This window comes from Melanerpes formicivorus, unplaced genomic scaffold (genome assembly GCF_026170545.1).
Source record: "Melanerpes formicivorus ecotype bairdi unplaced genomic scaffold, bMelFor1.0.p_v2 SCAF_14, whole genome shotgun sequence".
In the NCBI taxonomy this organism is placed as follows: Eukaryota; Metazoa; Chordata; class Aves; order Piciformes; family Picidae; genus Melanerpes; species Melanerpes formicivorus.
The window spans coordinates 6,443,965-6,466,033 of NW_027142366.1; the positions used below are offsets into that span (position 1 = coordinate 6,443,965).

General features: G+C 45.6%; 1 protein-coding gene across 1 annotated transcript in view; it reads right to left on the reverse strand.

Moving 5' to 3' along the window:
* The window catches only part of FAM20C (FAM20C golgi associated secretory pathway kinase), a 79,324-nt gene that overhangs the window by 4,534 nt on the left and 52,721 nt on the right, over positions 1 to 22,069 (reverse strand). The window contains exons 4-5 of the mRNA XM_068146745.1: positions 11,667 to 11,759; positions 9,766 to 9,881 (exon numbers count right to left, since the gene is read on the reverse strand). Coding sequence (XP_068002846.1) covers positions 9,766 to 9,881; positions 11,667 to 11,759 — 209 coding nt within the window. The remainder of the gene's footprint in view (positions 1 to 9,765; positions 9,882 to 11,666; positions 11,760 to 22,069) is intronic.

Sequence of the window (22,069 nt, forward strand, 5' to 3'; positions counted from 1 at the left end):
TACCCCAGGCTGGAACCCCGAATCCCGCAGCTGAACAGGTGGTCTGTGCCCAAACCCAAGTCACCTTTCCAAGTCTTGGCTCATTTCTTTAAGAACAGACAACAACGTTTCATTCATTTACTTGCACAGTATGAGAAGAACTGGCAGTTTTACTAAGGAGAATTATTTACTGTGAAGAGCCTTGTGGGTGTGTGTGTAGAAGGTGGAAATACCACAGATGTGACTCTTGTCAGCACACATCCCCGACACAAATTTCTTCCTCCACACATCAGGCTATTCCAACAGCCCCAGAAACAAAAAAGAACCTGCCACAGGTTTTGGAGCATGTGTTACCTTAAAACCTCCCCAAACCTGCCACCATGTATTTCTGTACCCACAGGAACAACCACCCCTTTACAAGAACCCCCTCCCCATATAAATTAACTGGAGGTGGGAGAGAGCAGCTCACCCCCAAGCCCCACGAAGGTTGCACTCTGAACAAGAGCAGGAGCACAATGTTGATGATCTTATTGGTGTGCAGTAATTCTTTCAGCATTGCCTAATGCACATAAAATGCTGTTAGAGGAAGACTGTGTCTTTTCCTCATGGTGATGCATGAAGCTGAGAAGTCACATTGCTTCCTCATTCCCCACAAGGCCTCTAAATTCAAATATTGCTTCTGAGCTACTCTTCCTTTGGGTAGGATCAGTATAACTGTGGCAGGAAGGGCTGGTGAATAGAGGGAGATGATTTTCTGCCTGCCACAGAAGACCATGTGTCTCAGAAAGGTAAGCTGGTGGACTTTCATCTCAGAGATGCCCTGCGGCATGCTGCCCTGCACATTGCTGCGATTTTTCCCTGTCCAGACCCAACCTACAGCAGGCAAAGAGATGGCACACTGCTGGTGGGTAATACAGGGAAGACAAGGAGTCAAGAGGAGAGGAAGCAACACCAGCCCTGGTACTAGGGAGGTAACAGGAAGGAGGGAGAAACAAGGCAAGGAGCTGAAGGAAGGAGAAGAATGTGGAAGAGCAGTAAGGTCTCATGGTGGTTTTGACTGTATTAATTAACTGTATTATCTGAGACCAACTTCTAACCTTGGAATTGCATCATAAAATTGGACTACAAGGCTGATGTGTTGCTACTTGACAGTTTGTCTCAGCTCCATATTTCCAAGCCTCTAGTGATGGCCATCTGATTTGTCCATGATGTTATGATTACCTTACCCTGGACACAGCCTTTCTGAAACCTTCCACTGGGACTGACTCAAAAGTGCCTCCCATATACCTGTGTATATTTACACTGACAAGGCTGGCTCTTACCAGTAAAACACATCCTGACTCAGTCCAGAAATATTTACCTTGTGGTCAAAAAAACCTCCTTGAAAATTACTGGAAGAAAAGTACTTCAGGGAAGAGAAAATTAAGAACAAAAATTTAGAAAGGAAGGAAAGGAGTTCTCAGCAGGTCTGTAGTTTGAGCTTTGTCATTAAAAGTGGTTTATGAAGCAGAATATCCTGTCTCAAAAATGATTGCAAAAGCTTTTTCTTACATGGAAGGCATACTCAGTCCCTTAACATTTTAAAGGAACAGTAGTTTGAGACTTCCCATGAGGTAAGACATGACCATGTTCTTGGCCAATAAACCACTCAGCTTGTCTACTTCCTACGAGCTCCAGCATGAATCTTGATGCTGCTCATTACAGAATCACAGAATCACCAAGGTTGGAAGAGACCTCAAAGATGATCAAGTCCAACCTGTCACCAAGGACCTCATGACTAAAACATGGCACCAAGTGCCATGTCCAATCCCCTCTTGAACACCTCCAGGGCTGGTGACTCCACCACCTCCCTGGGCAGCCTATTCCAATGGCGAATGACTCTCTCTGTGGAGAACTTTCTCCTCACCTCCAGCCTAAACTTCCCCTGGTTCAGCTTGAGACTGTGTCCTCTTGTTCTAGTGCTGGTTGCTTGAGAGAAGAGTCCAACTCCCTCCTGGCTACAACCACCCTTCAGGTAGTTGTAGACAGCAATAAGGTCTCCCCTGAGCCTCCTCTTCTCCAGGCTAAACAACTCCAGCTCCCTCAGCCTCTCTTCATAGGACTTGTGCTCAAGGCCTCTCCCCAGCCTCATTGCTGTTCTTTGGACACGTTCAAGAGTTTCAATGTCCTTCTTAAACTGAGGAGCCCAGAACTGGACACAGTACTCAAGGTGTGGCCCAACCAGTGCAGAGTACAGGGGCACAATGACTTCCCTGCTCCTGCTGGCCACATGCTACACCTATTAACCTCCACACAGAAACTCCACTCATCTTTCCTTTAAAGCAGCTCATTAATATATTACTGACAGTGATGTTCTGTAAAACCTTTTGACAAATTGCAGGAGGAAAAAAGCATTGATGGTCAGGGCAGCTCAGGAAACCCTCAGCTTCTCCTTATACACCGGATGCACCAGCTTCAGGGCCATCTCTGTGGCCCTCCCTCAGACTTACCCAATTTGTTAAGTCTAAAATAAAGTGTAAAGTCAACATCTAGACAAAGCCACCCCAGGGCAGGCCTTGGGCATGTCACCCTGCAGTCTATAATCCCTCATGGGTTTCCTTTTCAAAAAGGCTTTGCGGCACGCACTTGGCGTGGCTTTTGCAGCGCTAACACAGGTGCCTCAACTTTGCCTTTGATCACCCTAGCAAAAACCAGGAGGTCTTCATGCCTCCCTGTGAACCTCCTCCATAATTCAGGATGAAAGGGAAGAGCTGTCCAAGCACCTGTGGGCACCACTGCCAGCTGCAGATGGTCTGCAAATGGGGAGGACCTGACTGGGCCATCCAGACCGTTGGGGTATTCTCAGTCAATAAAAACTGGGGAGAAACATCTGTGATTCATACTCTGAAAAGCCTTAATGCAGACAAAATATGTTAAGGGGTTCCAGGCTGCCACAAGGGCTGATTTACAAGAAATCACACACAGATGCTGCTTGCTGCAGGCTAGGAGAGAAGACTTAGGTGATAAAAGGAGATCCTTTATTTCTTGCATGCCTGCTGCCTTGGTGGGAAGCCCGGGGTCTCCCTCACACTGCAGCCAGGGTCTCCCTCACACTGCAGCCAGGGTCTCCCTCACACTGCAGCCAGGCTTTGTCTCTCCACTGATTTGAAGCTGCAGTGGGGCTTGTGCTTAAATTCAGCTGTGTCAGCATCCCCTGAGTGTCTGTGGAAGGAAGGAGGAACCCCCCCAGATTTATCTTGATCGCCTGAGACAATTTGTCTTCCAGGGTTGCTATGACCTGACTTCCACCTGGCAGTGGGAAGGCAAGGCTTGGTTATCAGCCACTGAAACAGTTCTGCAAAGGGCAAAAAGCTCAGCAATGCCCCTCCTGTGCTAGTGCAGCTTCTGCTGCTCACTATGTAAATCTGACCTTTCAACAAAAGGAATTATATTAAACACAGCATTTTGCACAGTGGGAAGATAAATACTGTGTTGAATAGTCTGCTTCTGAATTTAACTTTGGGAACAATGAAACTCTGCTCCGTACTGTCGACGAAAGCAATTGGGACTAATCATTTGACAGTAATCACACAGTTGCACCCAGATAAATCTTCAGGAAAGCTGAGGGGGGCTGTGCCAGTGGTGGCATTCACTGGTGCAGAGTGACACAGCCAGCACGTGTGCTTGCCTGCCCCATGCTGAGCCGATCAGCCCTGCTCTGTCTGGGCTCTTCCAGTTATTGGAGCACCTCTCCTATGGAGACATACTGAGAGAGCTGGGGTTGCTCAGTCTGGAGAGAAGAAGGCTCTGAGTAGACCTTATTGTGGCCTTCCAGTATCTGAAGGGGGCCTAGAAGAAAGCTGGGGAGGGACTTTATAGGATATCAGGTAGTGATAGGACTGGGGGAGAATGGAGCTAAACTAGAAGTGGGTAGAATCAGACTGGATGTTAGGAAGAAATTCTTCACCATGAGGATGGTGAGACACTGGAACAGGTTACCCAGGGAGGTGGTGGAAGCCTCATCCGCGGGAGGTATGTAAGGCCAGGCTGGATGGGGCTCTGGGCAATGTGATCTAGTGTGAGGTGTTCCTGCCCATGCCAGGGGGGTTGGAATTGGATGATCCTTGAGATCCCTTCCAAACCTGAGAATTCTATGATTCTATTTTCCCTATGGGCACAGACCTGTGGTAATTACTCTCCATGGCTCTGCGGTCCAATTTCTGGGGGTAGCGGAGGTGAAGGGATGCTGTACCTCAAGCTGCTATTAAAGAAATTAACTGCTTTGATTGATACAGAATAGACACCCTGATATGTCTAGCCTAGCTCTTATATATGGCAGTGAGATGAAGCAGACTGAATTACCTGGGGGAAAAGTAATTTTTAAGGTTTCTTTAAAATGTAGGAGAAAAAAAAAAGAAAAAGAGGTACCAAATATAGAAGAACATAGTTCTCATTTAAGACTTCAAGGTGCAGTAGCAAGTCTCTTTGAAATCTAAGTAGGTGACCCACATTCTGCACAGCAGGTTGAGGGTGAAATTCCAGCTAAAGAAGCAAACCCAGTGCTTTGCTGACAACTGCACGCTATGAGCAGGATTCAGTCTTTCAAAGGCAAAAACTGGAGGGAAAGGGGAGATGAGGTCTAATTGTAGCCTAGTCCTTCTCCTCCTATTAAAATTGCCCAGCCCATAGAATAGAATAGAATAGAATAGAATAGAATAGAATAGAATAGAATAGAATAGAATAGAATAGAATAGAACAGAACAGAACAGAACTAACCAGGTTGGAAAAGACCTTCGAGATCATCAAGTCGGGCTGCTCAGTCTGGAGAAGAGAAGGCTCTGAGGTGACCTAATTGTGGCCTTCCAGTATCTGAAGGGGGCCTACAAGAAGGCTGGGGAGGGACTTCTCAAGATATCAGGTAGTGATAGGACTAGGGGGAATGGAATGAAGCTGGAGGTGGGGAGATTCAGGCTGGATGTGAGGAGGAAGTTCTTCCCCATGAGCGTGGTGAAGCCCTGGAATGGGTTGTCCAGGGAGGTGGTTGGGGCGCCATCCCTGGAGGTGTTTAAGCCCAGGCTGGATGAGGCTCTGGCCAGCCTGATCTAGTGTGAGGTGTCCCTGCCCATGGCAGTGGGGTTGGAACTAGATGATCCTTGTGGTCCCTTCCAACCCTGACTGATACTATGATACTATGATAAGTCCAACCTATCACCCAACACTATATAATCAGCTAAACCATGGTACCATGTGCCTCATCCAGTCTCTTCTTAAACACCTGCAGTGATGGTGACTTAGCTTCCTCTCTAATCCAATACAGGTGTTTCTGTACAGACCCCATCCATAAGTACACCTGCAAAAGAAGCAACCTCCAGGAATTCGTGCTCCTGCAGAATGGGTAGAAACAGCAACAGCAGCAGCACTGGCAAACCAGAAAGGAAGGGATGTTTACACATGTTGAAATGGCCAATGATTGGCCATTGGAATGGGCTACCCAGGGAGGTGATGGGAGTCACCATCACTGGAGGTGTTTAAGAAGAGACTGGATGAGGCACTTGGTGCCATGGTTTAGTTGATTACATGGTGTTGGATGACAGGTTGGACTTGATGGTCTCGAAGGTCTTTTCCAACCTGGTTAATTCTATTCTATTCTAAACGACTTGAAATGGTGGGAATTTGTAATGTGCAAGCTCCTTCTTCATTAAAACCAAGAATTAATCTTCCAAAGCACCAGAGAGGCAAGAGATCCTGAGTGATATTGCAAGTGTCTGACTTTCATTACCTGAGGATGAAAGGATAAGATTCATAATGAAATCCACCCAAAAATCCTGGTCTGGTGATCGAAACTCCAACTCATTACAACAATTGAGAGCCAGAGTGTTTGTGTATTCATCTGTATATTTCCTGTGTGCCATCCTGACAGCTGAACAATCATTCTCAGGAAGAAAAGGAAAGAGTGGAGATACTGTAAAATACTTCTATTGAGATATGCATGAGCAGGCATTCAGCTAGCCTGAGCAACTGGAGTACTGGAAAGAGTCCTCAATGTTTACCAAAGCAGTGCATGAAAAGATCTTTCTTTCACCTGCTCAAGATAATAGCTAATTCAGAATTGCTATTGTTTGTTGGGGGCAAAAAAAATCATAATTCCTTGGAATTGGTTAATATGAACAAAAGCATAGTGCTTACTGGCTGTGTAACATTGATTCCTTTAAGCTGCTGCCTCAATCACTTGAAAACGAAGGCTGACATCGTTAATATGTCTCTTTTCTTCCCCCCTAGCACATTACCATTTGTTTGTAAGAGTAGCAGGGCTACTGCAGCCTGCCTTAGTGCAAAGGATGTAAAATTAATTTCAGTAATTACTGACCTAATTCCATTCCTCATGTTTAGTCCAAACTGCCTGGAAGTGCACTTTTCTGCAGCCTGCTTTCTCTCTGAGCACAGCCTAATGCATCGACTGACCTGCCTGCTCGCAGCCATTTCCGCTTCCCAGTGGAAGAAGGGATGCAACTCTGCAGCACACTCTGAAACCACCACTGCCTGCAGCTCCCTGGCCCTGATTTCCATGCCTCAGGGGACAAATGAGATGGGCCAATGCATGGAAATGCTGTAAGGTTTCTTTCAACACATCCCCACACTGGTTCAGGGAGCAACACAGTGCATTGAGGAGAATCATCAATATTTACCCTCTCAGTGTTTCCACTGCAAACAGTGGGCTCCCAGCCTGAGGGGAAGAGCTTTGTATAAAATCAATTCCATTCAGTGCTCATTGAATTCTGAGATGCAAATGGGTGCATGGAGAGGGATACAGTGCCAGCAGAAACCATGTGTCCCCGTGACCAGTAATTGTCACTGGGCACTCCTGGGGATGAAGATGCAGAGACACAGTCCCCCAAAAGGAAGTCCCTGAGGGGCCTCAATAGCTTAATGCAGGTGCAAGACTCTGTACATCACACCTACATTTCTCACCTGTTTAACCATCTCGCCCTCCTTTGCTGCCTCTCACCTGCCAGAGAGGATAAACCAGCCTCTCTAGTCTTCCCCAGTCTCCCTATTCCCTCTCCATCTGCACCCCAGTCCACGGGGCTCATCTCAGCACCCTCCTTCTCTTCCCCCCCCCCCCTTTTTCAATCCTCAGCCTGCTGCTCCAAGCTGCCTGCTAGGCTGGTGAATTTGCTTCTAAATGCTTAATTTAAGACCTTTATTACTTCTTCATTAAGCGTTAATTAACGCCTGCCTCGTAAGGTCACTATGAAATACAAGATGGAGGCTGGGCATATGTTAATGAGAATCCAGCTAATTAAACTGGGGACTTGTAGTAGGGAAGGACTCTGACGAGTAGCCAACATGATTTCGGCAAAGTCTGTTGATTCAGGAAACGTGAAATTGAAATAAAAATGAATCGCTTAAGCGTTTTATTCTCCCGCAAAGCGCGGTTCAGAGTTCAGCAAACATTTTAATTGAATTTATCTGGGGCCTCTAAATAAATTTGAATAAAGGATTAGGCTTGGATCATCCCATGGATGGCTGGAATTTCATAACGACAAGATAAAGATCGTCGTCCGAACCAGCAGCCTTAACGCTGCGCTGCCCTGCCCTGGCTGCTGTAAGCTGCTCAGCACTTGAGTACAGTTTAGTAATACTCAGCAATCACTCAAGTTCACCCCTAAGCCTTGATAGAGAACCTGGGAAGCCTAAAAGCAAGCAAACCTGCTAATCCACATCTTACTTGCTAAAATGGGAATCAAATGGCTTATATCTCAAATGAGCCCAAGTACCTCGTGCACATGAACAGGCAGAAGATTTTTTTTGGTCACTTTTATGTGTGTTTATCTACCAGCCAAAAAACCCCCAACAAACCAAACCCAGACAGAGGGTGAGAAGGAGAGAAAGCAACTGAGGCACAGGTGCCTGGCTGAAGCATGAAGAAATGTCTGCACATCAGGCTTGGTGAACACTGTCACAAGGACTGCACATGTAAAACTGGAGCACTCCTAGCAGAGGGCACAATGAAATCTCTTTTAATTATGTAATGGGTTTTACAAGAGAAGTTGCTGGAATAAACAACTCTCTGCTCAACTCTGTCCTGCAGAGCTGAACATAAATATGAAGCTAAAAATAGCAGCCACAATAATGACTTTATCGGTGATCACAAAAGTGTGATAAACATTTTAAGAGACAAAGCTCTGTAATGACAGGGCTCTGGTTTCTGCTAGCAGCCAGAAATTACAGTTACATCAGGAGAAACTGTAATTAAGCCTTGGGATGGTGACTTTAGGGATCTGGGATAAACAGCTTCTGGCCAATCACACAGAGAGCCAGGGACAGATCTCTGGAGATTTCTGCTCCAGATTGCCTGTTACACAAGTCACAGCCCCAGTTCAGCAAAGCACACTTGCACGCAGCTGAAATAATATGAGTGAGGCTCACTGGAAGATAGCTGCCTGCTTTAAATTGAATATTCTTTCCCTGAGAACATACCTAAAGAGGTCAGACTGAGGGAGTTGGGGCTGTTCAGTCTGGAGAAGAGAAGGCTCTGAGGAGACCTAATTGTGGCCTTGCAGTATCTGAAGGGGGCCTACAAGAAAGCTGGGGAGGGACTTTTTATAGTGTCAGGTAATGACAGGACTAGGGGGAATGGAAAAAACCTAGAAATGGGTAGATTCAGATTGGAGATTAGGAAGAAGTTCTTCCCCATGAGGGTGGTGAGACACTGGAACAGGTTACCCAGGGAGGTGGTAGAAGCCTCATCCCTGGGGGTTTTTAAGGCCAGGCTGGATGTGGCTCTAATGTGAGGTGTTCCTGCCCATGGCAGGGGGGTTGGAACTAGATGATCCTTGAGGTCCTTTCCAACCCTAACAATTCTATGATTCTAAGCATGTATTAACTCAGAACCTTATTTCTCCATCTCAGCAGCCCAGATGCTAAACAGAGATGGTACCACCTTCTCCCACCTTTGCTCATCTTTACCTGCACCAGTTGTGTATTCTGGTGAGCTGGGCATGGTTTCACCCTGTGTTTGTAACATTCCCACTCTCTAAAGCTCCATCCTTGGCTATGGCCACCAGATGTTGTGGAAGAGTGAAGAGTAACAGAGAGTGAAGTGAGTCGGCAACCTGATCTAGCGTGAGGTGTCCCTGCCCATGGCAGGGGGGTTGGAACTAGATGATCCTTGAGGTCCCTTCCAACCCTAACAATTCCATGATTCTATGATTCCTGGGGTCAACCCTCAAGGCAAGAATGAGAACAATTCAAGTCACTTCTGCTCTGAATTTGAGCCGGAAGCAGGGTATGTTACACATCTATTTGCTTGACTTCTATTATTTTCTCTTCAGACTCCTGTTGTAATAAAAGCTGAAATACATAACTCTGAGAAAAGTGGGGATTGGTCCTCCAGTCAAAACCAAGAAACAAAAGCATCTGACCAACAGAAGTGATGGATGGCATCGTGGTCCAAAAAAACCCCAAACCTCTAAATAACTAATGAGCTAAGTAATAAGGTTTTGGGTAAACTGAGAGCAACAGAAGAAATTGCTTTAGAAATTGCTCTACATAAAACATTTGCTGAACACATTGCTTTTGTGAGCACAAAAGCCTGTCTCTGCAGATAATTTGTCAAGGGGCAAAGGCACTCCATTCAAAACAATGAAGTCTCCTCTGTAGGCTGTGTCTCCACATTCACTTTTATTCTAAGGTGTGGAAGACAGCTCTATTAGAAATGTCTCAGCAATTAAGCAATCTACCCATCCTTCCCTTAAGTACATGGTTGGTGAGATAGAAAGAACACAGTGTTATTTCCAGGGCTACCTGGTGAGATGAAAAACGTTCTCCACAACTTCTTGTCCCGAGTGACGTCTCGTATTTCTCTCGTCATGTTCACAAGTCTGCCTGCAACCGGTGGCACACGGCGGAAATCCAGGATCCTGGAAGAGGAAGAGACGGAGTTTATGGAAAGGATTAAAATGTGATGAGAGTGGTTAGCTTTTAGGAAGGTTCACTCCACTCTGAAGGCCCATTTATATGTGGTCATTAAGGAGCAAAAAGAAGCCTATCTATTTTAAAGTGGATAATCCTCTGCATATTATAAAGTATGTCCTGGATATGATGAGCTCTGGCTTGCCTACACAGTATGGAGCAGAGGCAAAATACAGAGGAGTCTGGGAACACACTGTTCCATGATGAAAATGAAGATACATAGAATTCCAGAACTAAGAGACAGCAGAAGCTTAGTTTCGACTTTCTGCTACTTCAGGATCGTTAGAAAACGCATTTTGCACACCAATTTTTAAAGTGACCTGAGGAATGGTAATTCAGGGCCTCTCTTCCATACCCACCATCTAATAGTTGGGGTTTTTTCCCACCCCTGGTAATCTTAGTATTTGTTTGATATATTTTCTTCTGCTCCTCTCTGTTTTAGCACCTCTATGCCAACTTAAACTATCTCCATGAAGCTAAAATGTTGCCCACAGGCAAAGGCTGAGCGAAGAGCCTTCCTCCACCCCAAACTCCCTTGCCTTAGCAGATCATTAAAAACTCCCTGTGAAGTTTTACAGTAAAAAAAAACAAAGTCCCCTTTCAAAAACCTCCCCATAGGTTGGGATTTTTGTGGCCACTGCTGATAAGATTTTCTGCATTAGGTAGCAACTGCTTTTTCTGCTTACTGTGGGGATATTTAACGTGTCTCCCTGCAGGAACTCCATTAATGGGTTTTCTTACAACACTACCTGCTTAAAATGGCAACATAAAATATAAATCAGGGCTCAATGTCAAGGTCAACAACAATAAAATAAAGAAGTCCCTTGAAGGCTCTGACTAGGATGGTTCTTAATGGCAAATCTACCCTCTGCCACCCATTGACAGGCTCCTTTATCCTAACCATCGACCCAGAATTCAGCAATACTATCTGTACCCCCAAATAATTTCTGGCCACAAAGCTTTCAGCTTTTCAAAGGATATTTCTTGGCACTTCAGAGTTTGAAAGAAGCTTCACTTCTAAGTCAGCCTGTGAAATGCCATCCTGTCTTGCCATACAGTTAAATATTAATCACTGATTATTAATTACTGCTCCTCATCTGGGCAGTCTGAGAGGGCTTCGGTCCCTTCCCAGTCTTAGGGTATCTACCACAGTCTGCACTAATTCTGCCTGGGGAGACATCTTCAGCTAACAGAAGCATGGCAGCACCACCACCCCTCTCTCCTTCCCACTGACTTGTGCCCTAGATACACTCCTGATATGGGACAGCCCTGGCTTCTTGCTGTGAAACGAGAACTCTTTCCCCATCTCAATTATTCTTCTCTGAATACCCACACCATTCCCTAGGTCCCTCTTGGATTTGCATGCCCTGGAGCTAATTGGGGTGAGCTAGACTCCTGTCACACTTCTGTGACATATTTCCCAGGAGATGGGTCCTCTCCACATGCAATTCAAGATCCCATTGGGAAATTCATTTCTTGGCTTCTATTCAATATAATTTCTCTTTCTTTCTGAGAATAACTTCTTGCTAGAGCTCTCATTCCCAGAGCAACTCACATTTCCTAATTGCTAATCTACCCTTTCATCATCTGCCATTTCATTTATTCATGGCGTTTGCCCACCCCCTGTTCCAGCTTCCCCTCCTTTAAAAGCAATTCAGTTACAGAGCTGGCCAAGTGCAGAAACTTATCACAATCTTCCCACTTCCCTTTCAATGCAAATCCATTTTACTTGCCTGTCCAAATGAAATGCTGCTATTTCTGCATTATGCCTCTCATAGTCTGAGAAATAAAAAAAGTCAGGCGGGGTTTCTTGTTCTCTGGTTTGCCTGCAAAGAAAAACAAGGAAAGTGTTTTAATGATGGGTTAGTATTTCTGAGGAGCAGTACCCAGCCATCAGTATGTTAGTCTGGAGTTAAGTATTGTTTGCTTGATGGAAGGCCCTTTAAATACTTCATGAGTGCATTTTTTTTTCCATGTAGCCTTCATTTTATCTTCTTTTTTTGTTTGTAATGAATAGGATAGGATAGGATAGGATAGGATAGGATAGGATAGGATAGGATAGGATAGAATAGAATAGAATAGAATAGAATAGAATAGAATAGAATAGAATAGAATAGAATAGAATTAACCAGGTTGGAAAAGACCTTTGAGATCATCGAGTCCAACACTATCTGATCAACTAAACCAGTGAGCCAGGTCCTGGCATTGCGCTGGCACAGCCCAGGGCAGGCCCAGGTCCAGAAGGTCCAGGCTGTGCCTGCTCTCTGGCTACTGAGGACAGGCTTCATGTCTGCCCTGGCCCCAGCCATGCTGGTAATGTTTCACCAGTCATGTTCAGGGCCCCACAAGGGTGCACTGTGAGACACTGGAACAGGTTGCTGAGAGAAGTTGTGGATCACCCCATCCAGTCTCTTCCTAAACACCTCCAGTGATGGTGACTCCACCACCTCCCTGGGCAGCACATTCCAATGGCCAATCTCTCTTTCTGGGAAGAACTTCTTCCTAACATCCAGCCTAAATCTCCCCTGGAGCAGCTTGAGACTGTGTCCTCTTGTTCTGGTGCTGGTTGCCTGGGAGAAGAGACCAATCCCCACCTGTCCACAACCTCCCTTCAGGTAGTTGTAGAGAGCAATAAGGTCTCCCCTGAGCCTCCTCTTCTCCAGGCTAAGCAAACCAAGCTCCCTCAGCCTCTTTTTCTTTCACTAGTCCAACAGAAAAAAACCACCAAACCCCAGGAATTCAATACTTGTGCACACAGGCTGCTGTCACAAAGCTCTTCCACTCAAGACCCTTGCTCTATTTAACAGGATCTGGTTTGTCACTCTCAAACATTTCATTAGTGACAGCGGTGAAGACAATGTCACTTCATTAAATTATCATTAACTGCAATTATGAAATTTCCAAAAGCAATAACATATTCCCCCCCCCTTCCTCCCCCCTCCCATTTCATCTTTGGCAGCCATGCAGCTCCTATCTAAAGGATGACTCTCCCTTTGTGTTACTTGGAGCCCAAAGTGACATGTTTTTCTTGTTTCAGCAGAAATGGGATCGCTGCAGTTTGATGGCCGTGACACATGTCATGTTTCAAAGAACATTAACAAAACTGTGCTCCAGAGAGGATGCAGAGTTTGTTGTTTCTTCAGTTTTAAGAAGCAATGGGGGGAAAAAATGTCGTTCTGTTGGAAATGGAAAGGCTGAAGCTTCAACACCAAACTCCAGGGAAAAGAGAAAGAGAGGAGCAAATCTTTAGGCAGCTTCCAGCTGTGATGGCTTTTGGAAGGTGCACAGCTCAGGCAGTCGACCAGTACTACGTCTGGGTGCCACCTCAAACCTGCATCATGCCCTATTTTGAAGTCTTAAATGAGAGATAAGCACTGTAAAGCTGTTCTGCAGAGCATCTGCAAGGGAGGACAGCTCCCTGGAAGAGGAAAACAAAGCTCCTTCTCCTTCCCCGCTACCGCAGGTGGGCAGCTGACAGCTTGTGCATCACCCATGCTACACATTGCAGTTAAAACACAGCTTCTGCACCAGGATCTTGAAAGGCTTTGGAGTGGTATTGGTGCAGCAGAGCTCAAACCTTCAGAGAATTGGCAGTAAATCCCAATTATGGAGCTTACTGGGAATGCAAAGCTGTGTCCACCCACCACCATGGCTACTGGGACTGGTACCTGCCCATGAGCCCTCCTGCATCCACAGGGCTGGAGAAACCAGTGAAGTCTTGGACTTCTTAGTTATATGAAGACTTTGTTATGGAATCAGCAGAGTTTAAAAGGCTGATATACTTCCTTTTTATATCAGTATCATGTTGAGGTACTCCATCTCGCCCTAAATGATGAACAATTGCCATTACAGACACAACATCAAGATATTTGACTTGTGTCCAATATAACCCAAGGTCAGAGGAGCCTCCAACACTCCAGTGATGCTCTGGAGCAGTGACTATTGTCATAGTAATGAGAGCAGAAGTCCTGCTAGGGCAGGGCTGTGGCTGCAAAGGGTTCACAAGGAGACAAGCTAAAAGTGAGCCTGGCATCAAAATGAAGCATTTATTTTGCTTTGCCTGTGTAATAAGTGTAAAAGGGAAAAGTGCATGGCCATGAAGAGGAATCCTGGAGAAGCAGAAACCTACGGCATGTCATGCAGCAGGCTGTGAAATCACGACAAGGCCCTAGGAGAGCTGCAATCTTGTGTGTATTACCCTCAGAAATGAAGAAATGAACCCTGCATACCAATTCAAAAGAAGAGATTAACATATTTCTGCTGGGCAGAAAATGACACATTTCTATAGAACATTCCCTCTCCTCCTGATTTTAAAATAGCCAATTTCTTTGAGAAAACCCCAAACACCACAACCCAAACAACAACAACAAAAACCAACAGAGAGATTCACCCCAAGCAGCTGCAAACTTTACACCAAAAAAATTCAGAGGGAGACAGAACCATCCAAAGCTTTTGCAAACTTCACACACCTCAGCAGCGCTGATAAGCCACAGAAAATACTTCTAATTACCTATAATCAATGCCATCTGCATTTGATCTCCTAAAGACCCTAAACAAATCATGGCTGCTCCTTTACAAGGAAATCTTGCTCCAGAAAATCAGACTTAAATAAGGACTGGACCTCAATCTTGCAAGCACAGCTAGACCCCGAGCCTCTGCGCTGCCTGCTCGAGATGCCGGCAGTCAGTAGACCACCGCCGGGATGGCTCAGTCTCTCTAATTTCACTTTTCCATTTGCTCCCTGCCACCCCTGGCAATGGCTGGGGATATTATTCATTTGGGAGTTAAGTATAGCTGTCCTGCAGGCTCAGACTTGTTTGTCCATATTTCTCTCCTGTCATGATGCATTATTAAGTGGTAGTGCACCCTCCTAGAAAACCATGAACTCGATTGTCTGAAAACCTGCCAAAAATGGACACCAAAGCCACAGTGCAATCCAGACAATGGCAGTAACTTGTATTCTATTACAGGAAGGATCTGGACATGCTCCAGTATGTCCAGAGAAGGACCATGAGGATGAGCAGAGGGCTGGAGCACCTCTCCTATGAGGACAGACTGAGGGAGTTGCGGCTGTTCAGTCTGGAGAAGAGAAGGCTCCGAGGAGACCTAATTGTGGCCTTCCAGTATCTGAAGGGAGCCTACAAGAAAGCTGGGGAGGGACTTTTTAGGGTGTCAGGGAGTTATAGGGCTAGGGGGAATAGAAAAAGACTTAGAAATGGGTAGATTCAGATTGGAGATTAGGAAGAAGTTCTTCCCCATGAGGGTGGTGAGACCCTGGAACAGGTTGCCCAGGGGGGTGGTGGAAGCCTCATCCCTGGAGGTTTTTAAGGCCAGGCTCTGAGCAAGCTGATCTAGTGTGAGGTGTCCCTACCCATGGCAGGGGCATTGGAACTAGATGATTATTGAGGTCCCTTCCAACCCTAACACTTCTATGATTCTGTGATTCTTTGAACCCAACTATTCATCACAAAAACAAACTCCCAAGTTTCTTCAGTGCTTCAGGTGCTTCCCACACTTATCTACAGGAAAACACTCTCCAGCCACAAGCCCCACGGTCCATGCCCATGAGAAACATGCATGGTACCCACTTTTCTGTCTCTTGGGTATATTGGGAGAGACCTTTGGCTGTTTAGTCTTGAGAAAACTGAGAGGGGATCTGGTCAATGTCTATAAATACCTGAGGGGTGGGTGCCAAGTGGAGGGGGCCAAGCTCTATTTGGTGGTGAGCAGTAATAAGACAAGGAGCAATGGATACAAACTTGAACACAGAAGGTTTCACCTCAACATGAGGAAAAACTTCTTTGCAATGAGGGTGACTGAGCACTGGAACAGGCTGCCCAGAGAGGTTGTGGAGTCTCCTTCTCTAGAGACTTTCAAAACCCACCTGGATGCATTCCTGTGTAGACCAGCCTCGGTGACCGTTCTTTGGCACGGGCTTGAACTTGATCTCTGGAGGTCCCTTCCAACCTCTAACATTCTGCTATTCTGAATGTAGACTGGAAGGAGAGCTTATCAACCCCCTAAGATACTTTACATTCCTTATGTTTCTTTGCAAAGCTCTGCAGAACTACAGTGTGGCAGATCCAAACCTGAAACCCTCTCCTGAAATAACCTTGAACAATCTTTTCTGCTGACTTATCCCAACATCCCATAGATAAACCAGTCACCTTGTTCTTTGGATCTGACTTTAGCTGGCAAGAGATTCAAACATATGTTTATTGTCAATTTGATGTCTGTAGCAGCACCTAAAGAGATTTGTTGGTAATTCCTCAGCCACAGTAAGCTGCTAACTAGCAAACCAGCAAACACTAACCCGTGTGATGATCATACCCTAAGGTACACAGCTGAATTGAAAAAGCCACATGAGGCTAACGCAGTTTGGAATCAATGGACTGTTAGGAGAAAGGCTTTAACAGTGTTAAAAGGGCACTTAGATCATAAGCTACATTATTTTTTACTTTACCCAAATGTATTCATACAGGATTTGATGTTGTGCACCTTAAAAAAGCTGATCTTTTTCAGTGTGCACAATCTAATCAATGCATTGCTTAGTTTGGTGCTGGTTCTTCTAATGATCTAGTCTTATGCATATGCATGAAGAGGTGGAAGATCAAGTTGTGCTCTCAGCAATGCTGCTGTACAGTCAGCAAGTCCTATCAGTTACTCTGGCTTCAGATGGCAGGAACTGGCCCTCAGTCTAGGTGACAGGCTGGCAAAGGAGCACGCACTTTGAGCCCCTTTCAGGTCAAGTAAAGTATCTTAGGTAACAACACGAAATGATCCATCCCATAGTATGTTTTAAATCAGAACTGCAATTTAAAGTGGAAAAAAGAAAAATCCCTCCAACCCTCAGGTTATTTTGTTTTTATGACCTGATGGGGACTGAAGGTCATTTTCTAACAAAATCACACACCTGAGATATTTGAGCAAACAGAGGCAAGGAGGCTGGGGAGAGGACTCAAGCACAAGCCCTTTGAGGAGAGGCTGTGGGAGCTGGGATTGTTTAGCCAGCAGAAGAGGAGGCTCAGGGGAGACCTTCTTGCTCTCTACAACTACCTTAAGGGAGGTTGTAGCCAGGAGGGGGTTGGTCTCTTCTCCCAGGCAATCAGCATCAGAACAAGAGGACACAGTCTCAAGCTGTGCCAGGGGAGGTTTAGGCTCGAGGTGAGGAGAAAGTTCTTGACAGAGAGAGTTGTCAGCCATTGGAATGTGCTGGCCAGGGAGGTGGTGGAGTCACCAGCCCTGGAGGTGTTCAAGAGGGGATTGGATGTGGCACTTGGTGCCATGGTTTAGCAGTCATGAGATCTGTGGTGACAGGTTGGACTTGATGATCTTTGAGACCTTTTCCAACCTTATTGATTCTATGATTCCATGAAATATGCTAAGCCCTCTGCAGAAGGGGATGCTTCTGAGGGGCAATAAATGAAAGCCCTTGTCAGAGCTCCTCAGTGCCAGCAGTAACATCTCACAAGGTGCAGGATGGAGGCTCTGCACAGGTTGCAGATGGTGGGAGAAGATTTCTGGCAGTGGCTCTTATTTTGCAAACAGTTGGAATCTGGTGATCCTCTCTTTGGAGAAGGATTTGGCAGATATTTATAATGGCAGGCTGGGAAGCTGTGGAGGAGAGACAGATGGAGGTCTGTTGGTACCGCACACAGTTAAAAACTACACAGTGGCACCAGACCAATTACAGTGTAAAGGAGGAGACAAATCAGCAAGGTAACACTAGTAGAGGAGAAATAAGAACTAAAGGGAAATCGAAGCCCATGAATATTTCCCTGCCATGGCACAACTTGGGAGAAAATGCAGTAAGTGAAGTGATCTTAAAGAGGACAGGGACACACTTGCACTGACACAAGACAAGTTCTGGGCCCCTCAATTTCAGAAGGACATTGAGACACTTGAACATGTCCAGAGAAGGACAACAAGGCCTTGAGCACAAGCCCTACGAGGAGAGACTGAGAGAGCTGCGATTGTTTAGCCAGCAGAAGAGGAGGCTCAGGGGAGACCTTATTGCTGTCTACAACTGCCTGAAGGGAGGTTGTAGCCGGGAGGGGGTTGGTCTCTTCTTCCAGGCAACCAGCACCAGAATAAGAAGACACAGTTTCAAGCTGTGCCAGGGGAAGTTTAGGCTGGAGCTGAGGAGAAAGTTCTTCACAGAGAGAGTTGTTAGCCCTTGGAATGGGCTGTCCAGGGAGGTGGTGGAGTCCTCGTCCCTGGAGGTGTTCAGGAAGAGAATGGACGTGGCACTTGGTGCCATAGTTTAGTAGTCATGAGGTTGACAGTAGACATGAGTAGACATGAGGGTGACAGGTTGGACTTGATGGTCTTTGAGGTCTTTTCCAACCTTATTGATTCTATGATTCCAATATGCAACTGTGATCTGATCTTATGGCTAGAAAAGTGAGTCATGCTTACAAATGCAAGAAATAATAAAGCTACTCTGATAAATTAACAGAGTCAGGAGTAAATCTGGTGAGTCAGCTCATTCCTACTTAAGGCTGGGACCTGTTTTGGTGTTTAGCAGTATTTGAGTGGCTTGTGTGCAGAAATGATTGCAAAGGCTCAAGTTCTTCTGAAATATTTGTTAGGGTTGGGTTTGGGTTTTTTTTGGCAATTACTTGACGCCCCAAACCCAACATTACTAATTTCTTGGGTTTTCTTTTTCTGCTGTGCTAGTTTTAGTGTATATATTCATTGCATTCCATTGTAGGTTGTAGGTTTGCTTGTAAATACAGCTTTCATCTGCTTCCATACTGAGCTGGTCTGGCAAATTTAATGGGGGAGGGGGAAATTTCACCCCACCACATCTGCCATTCCTGAGCCTCATCACAACAATGGGGCTGCAGGCTCTGCAGACTCCCTGCCTTTGCAGAAAATGCTGTTCCAGAAACAAAACCTTTAACATGGAAATCTATATTTGGTTTCCAGGATCACTCACATGCACCTGCCTAAATTACCAGGATTAACACCCACCAGGGCCATGTATTACTCGAAAGAATCCTGCCTGGATGCCAGACCTTCTCCGCTCTGGAGGGGTCCTGTTATCTGTACAGCAGCCAAAAAAAGCTAGAAACGAGGGCAAACAGCCCAATCTGAGTCAAGTGTTATCCTGACAGACACATGCTGCCTTCCTGTGCTGCAGTCCAGAGACATTGCAGAGACACCTTTTGTGTCAGCCCCGTGTCTCTTACCTAATGAAAGGACGTGCTGCTGGTTTGGAAACAGCTCCTTCTAAATAAATTGCAGTCCTGCTCTGACACGCAATCAGGGGAATCAACTGCAGGGATTAGGGATGATTATGGAGCACAACAATGAGCTTTTCCACAGCAAGGAGCGGGTTTGCTTGGGCTAGACCATTTTGTAGATGGGAGACCCTGACCTTCTCGAGCCAGGGAAATTCAGCAGCAGCAAAATCACTAAGAGACGTCCGATGAGACATGGTAATTGCATTGGCAGGGGCACAGCTTACCAACAGAAGTGTCATTTGTCTATCAGAACAGATAGCTAGAGATTATTTGGGTCTACCCACAGCTATAGGTTTCTGTGTTTCTTTGGAAAGCAGCTTTTCTCTCTTCCCATGTAGTAGGAGAGGCTGAGGGAGATGGGGCTGCTTAGCCTGGAGAGGAGAAGGCACAGGGGAGATCTTATTGCTCTCTACAACTACCTGAAGGGAGGTTGTGGACAGGTGGGGGTTGGTCTCTTCTCCTGGGCAACCAGCACCAGAACAAGAGGACACATTCTCAAGCTGTGCCATGGGAGGTTTAGGCTGGAGGTTAGGAAGGAATTCTTCCCAGAAAGAGTGATTTGCCATTGGAATGGGCTGCCCATGGAGGTGGTGGAGTCAACATCACTGGAGGTGTTTAGGAAGAGACTGGATGGGGTGCTTGGTGCCATGGTTTATTTGATTAGATGGTGTTGGGTGATAGGTTGGACCTGAGGGTCTCAAAGGTATTTTCCAACCTGGTTAATTCTATTCTATTCTATTCTATTCTATTCTATTCTATTCTATTCTATTCTATTCTATTCTATTCTATTCTATTCTATTCTATTCTATTCTATTCCATTCCATTCCATTCCATTCCATTCCATTCCATTCCATTCCATTCTATTCTACTCTACTCTACTCTACTCTACTCTATTCCATGGTGTTTAACTACCTGTCATGGAGCCAAGCTGCAGGCTTAACAGTTAATGTACAGTGTTACCTAGATGATAAAATGCACTTAATACAAGACTAAAAGGCTGCCACTCAGCAGTTTGCTGCTGTTTCAGTTTCTTGCTGGCCTGGGAGAGACTCAGGGACTTCTTGTATTTGGAAGCACCACAGTGGGGCTTTGTAGGCTGCCTCTTGCTCCAGCAAGCACCAGATACTCCATCAAGTCCAGAGAGCCTTTTTTTCTGAGCACAGACAGGCATGAAATCTTGCCTACAAACTTCTTTGTAGCAGTGGAAAACTCAGGCTGAAAGTCCAGTGTCTGCTTGCAAGATTTTCTACATTCACACACATCACCCACAACTCTTATGTCAAATTGGATTGTGCTGCAGGGGGATCTAGAGTGTCCTGAGATGATCAAAAGCTTATTATTCCAAGTGAAGGAGGCAGACCATGAGGAAAAAAAACCCTGATGTCTCTCAGGCAGCTGCAGTCCATAGGAAGGTACTTAGATTTTGCAGCCTTGTTTCACCCAGGAGGGCTTGCTATGCATTTGGCACCTGTTAGAACAGGTGGAAAAAATGCCACTTAATTTTAGAATACATTTTAGTGACTTAGGAAGTCCTTAGGAAGATAAATGATATTGCTAATGCAGCTGCACCTACAGTAGTGAAGATTTCTGGTGCCTATTTCTGACTCCTTATGGAGTCTTGGCAGCTGATGGCTTTGGCTTTATCAAAGCATTCTGCTACAAAGAGCACTCCCAGGAATGATACGAGCTGTTTACAAGAGCAGAATATGGTCCAGAAAATGAGTGGCCAAGGCAGGAATGCAGAGACATGCAATTTAAGTGGTACAGAAAAGATGTTTGGCCTGTTTCATTGCTACCATCCCAATGACAATATGGGTCTCTGCAGGATATTCAGGCTTCTCTCATTTAACTAGCAGTTCTGCAGCTAGGAAAAAATGAGAGAGTATTTACTGTGGCAGAAAGACAGAAATTCACACAGGGATGCAAAAGCAATAGGAATAATTAGCAAAGTGCCAAAAGGATAAATACCCAGATCAGGCTATTGCATGCCAGCCCTGGAGTGCTTTTCTCCTGAGCAGAGGAAGAGAGCTTGACAACAGCACATGCTCAAGGACCAGTTAGCTTCATATAAATCATAAACTTCTGATGCAGAGAATGCCAATAAGCTTCTGAAAGAGCATTTGTATACATAAACATCTTGTTACCTGGCACAGGAGGATTCTGGGGAGAAGATGGAGAGAAAAATCCACAGAGAACCAGTATATTAAAATGGGGTTTCTTTCCACTTCCAATTGCAGAGTCGAAGCAAAAAGGGCTCAGGAGGTCACCTAACCCATCTCCTGGCCCCAGGGCAAGATTGGCTAGACCTAAACCATCCCTGACAGACATTGCTATGACATGATCTTCAAAATGTCCTTTCACAATCCCATGGATACAGCCCCATCCTCCTTGCCCCCATGTGCTGGCCTTATTCTGCTGATTTTCAGCCTCACCTTTGCCCCTCACTTTACAATCAAGACAAAACTGTCACAGTAGGCTGTGCTGCAGCTGACCTGGGTTCCTTTCCTAGGAAGGAATACATGCAGTAGATATGCCAGAACAACCATCTCCCATTCCTGAAAAGAGCAGCTCCAATCCAAGACCTGGGAATTAAGCTTTTAAACCTTTAGTCTGCAGATACCTCAGCTCAGAGGCCCTTCCTTCACTAAGCACAATTCCTTTATTTTTAATTCATTAAAAACCCAACCAGCCTGAAGCCTTGAAAGCATACTTCTGACATTCTCCTTAAAACCAGCACTGTTTCTAGAAGACAATGAAGCAACCTCTGATTCCTCTACACAGATCAGGGGGTTTGTGAAAATGATGTGCAAAACTCGTTCCTTGCTCAGTGTGGCACCAGGGAGAAGTTCCTGCTATCCCATGCATGAGATGTATAGGTGGAGAGAGAT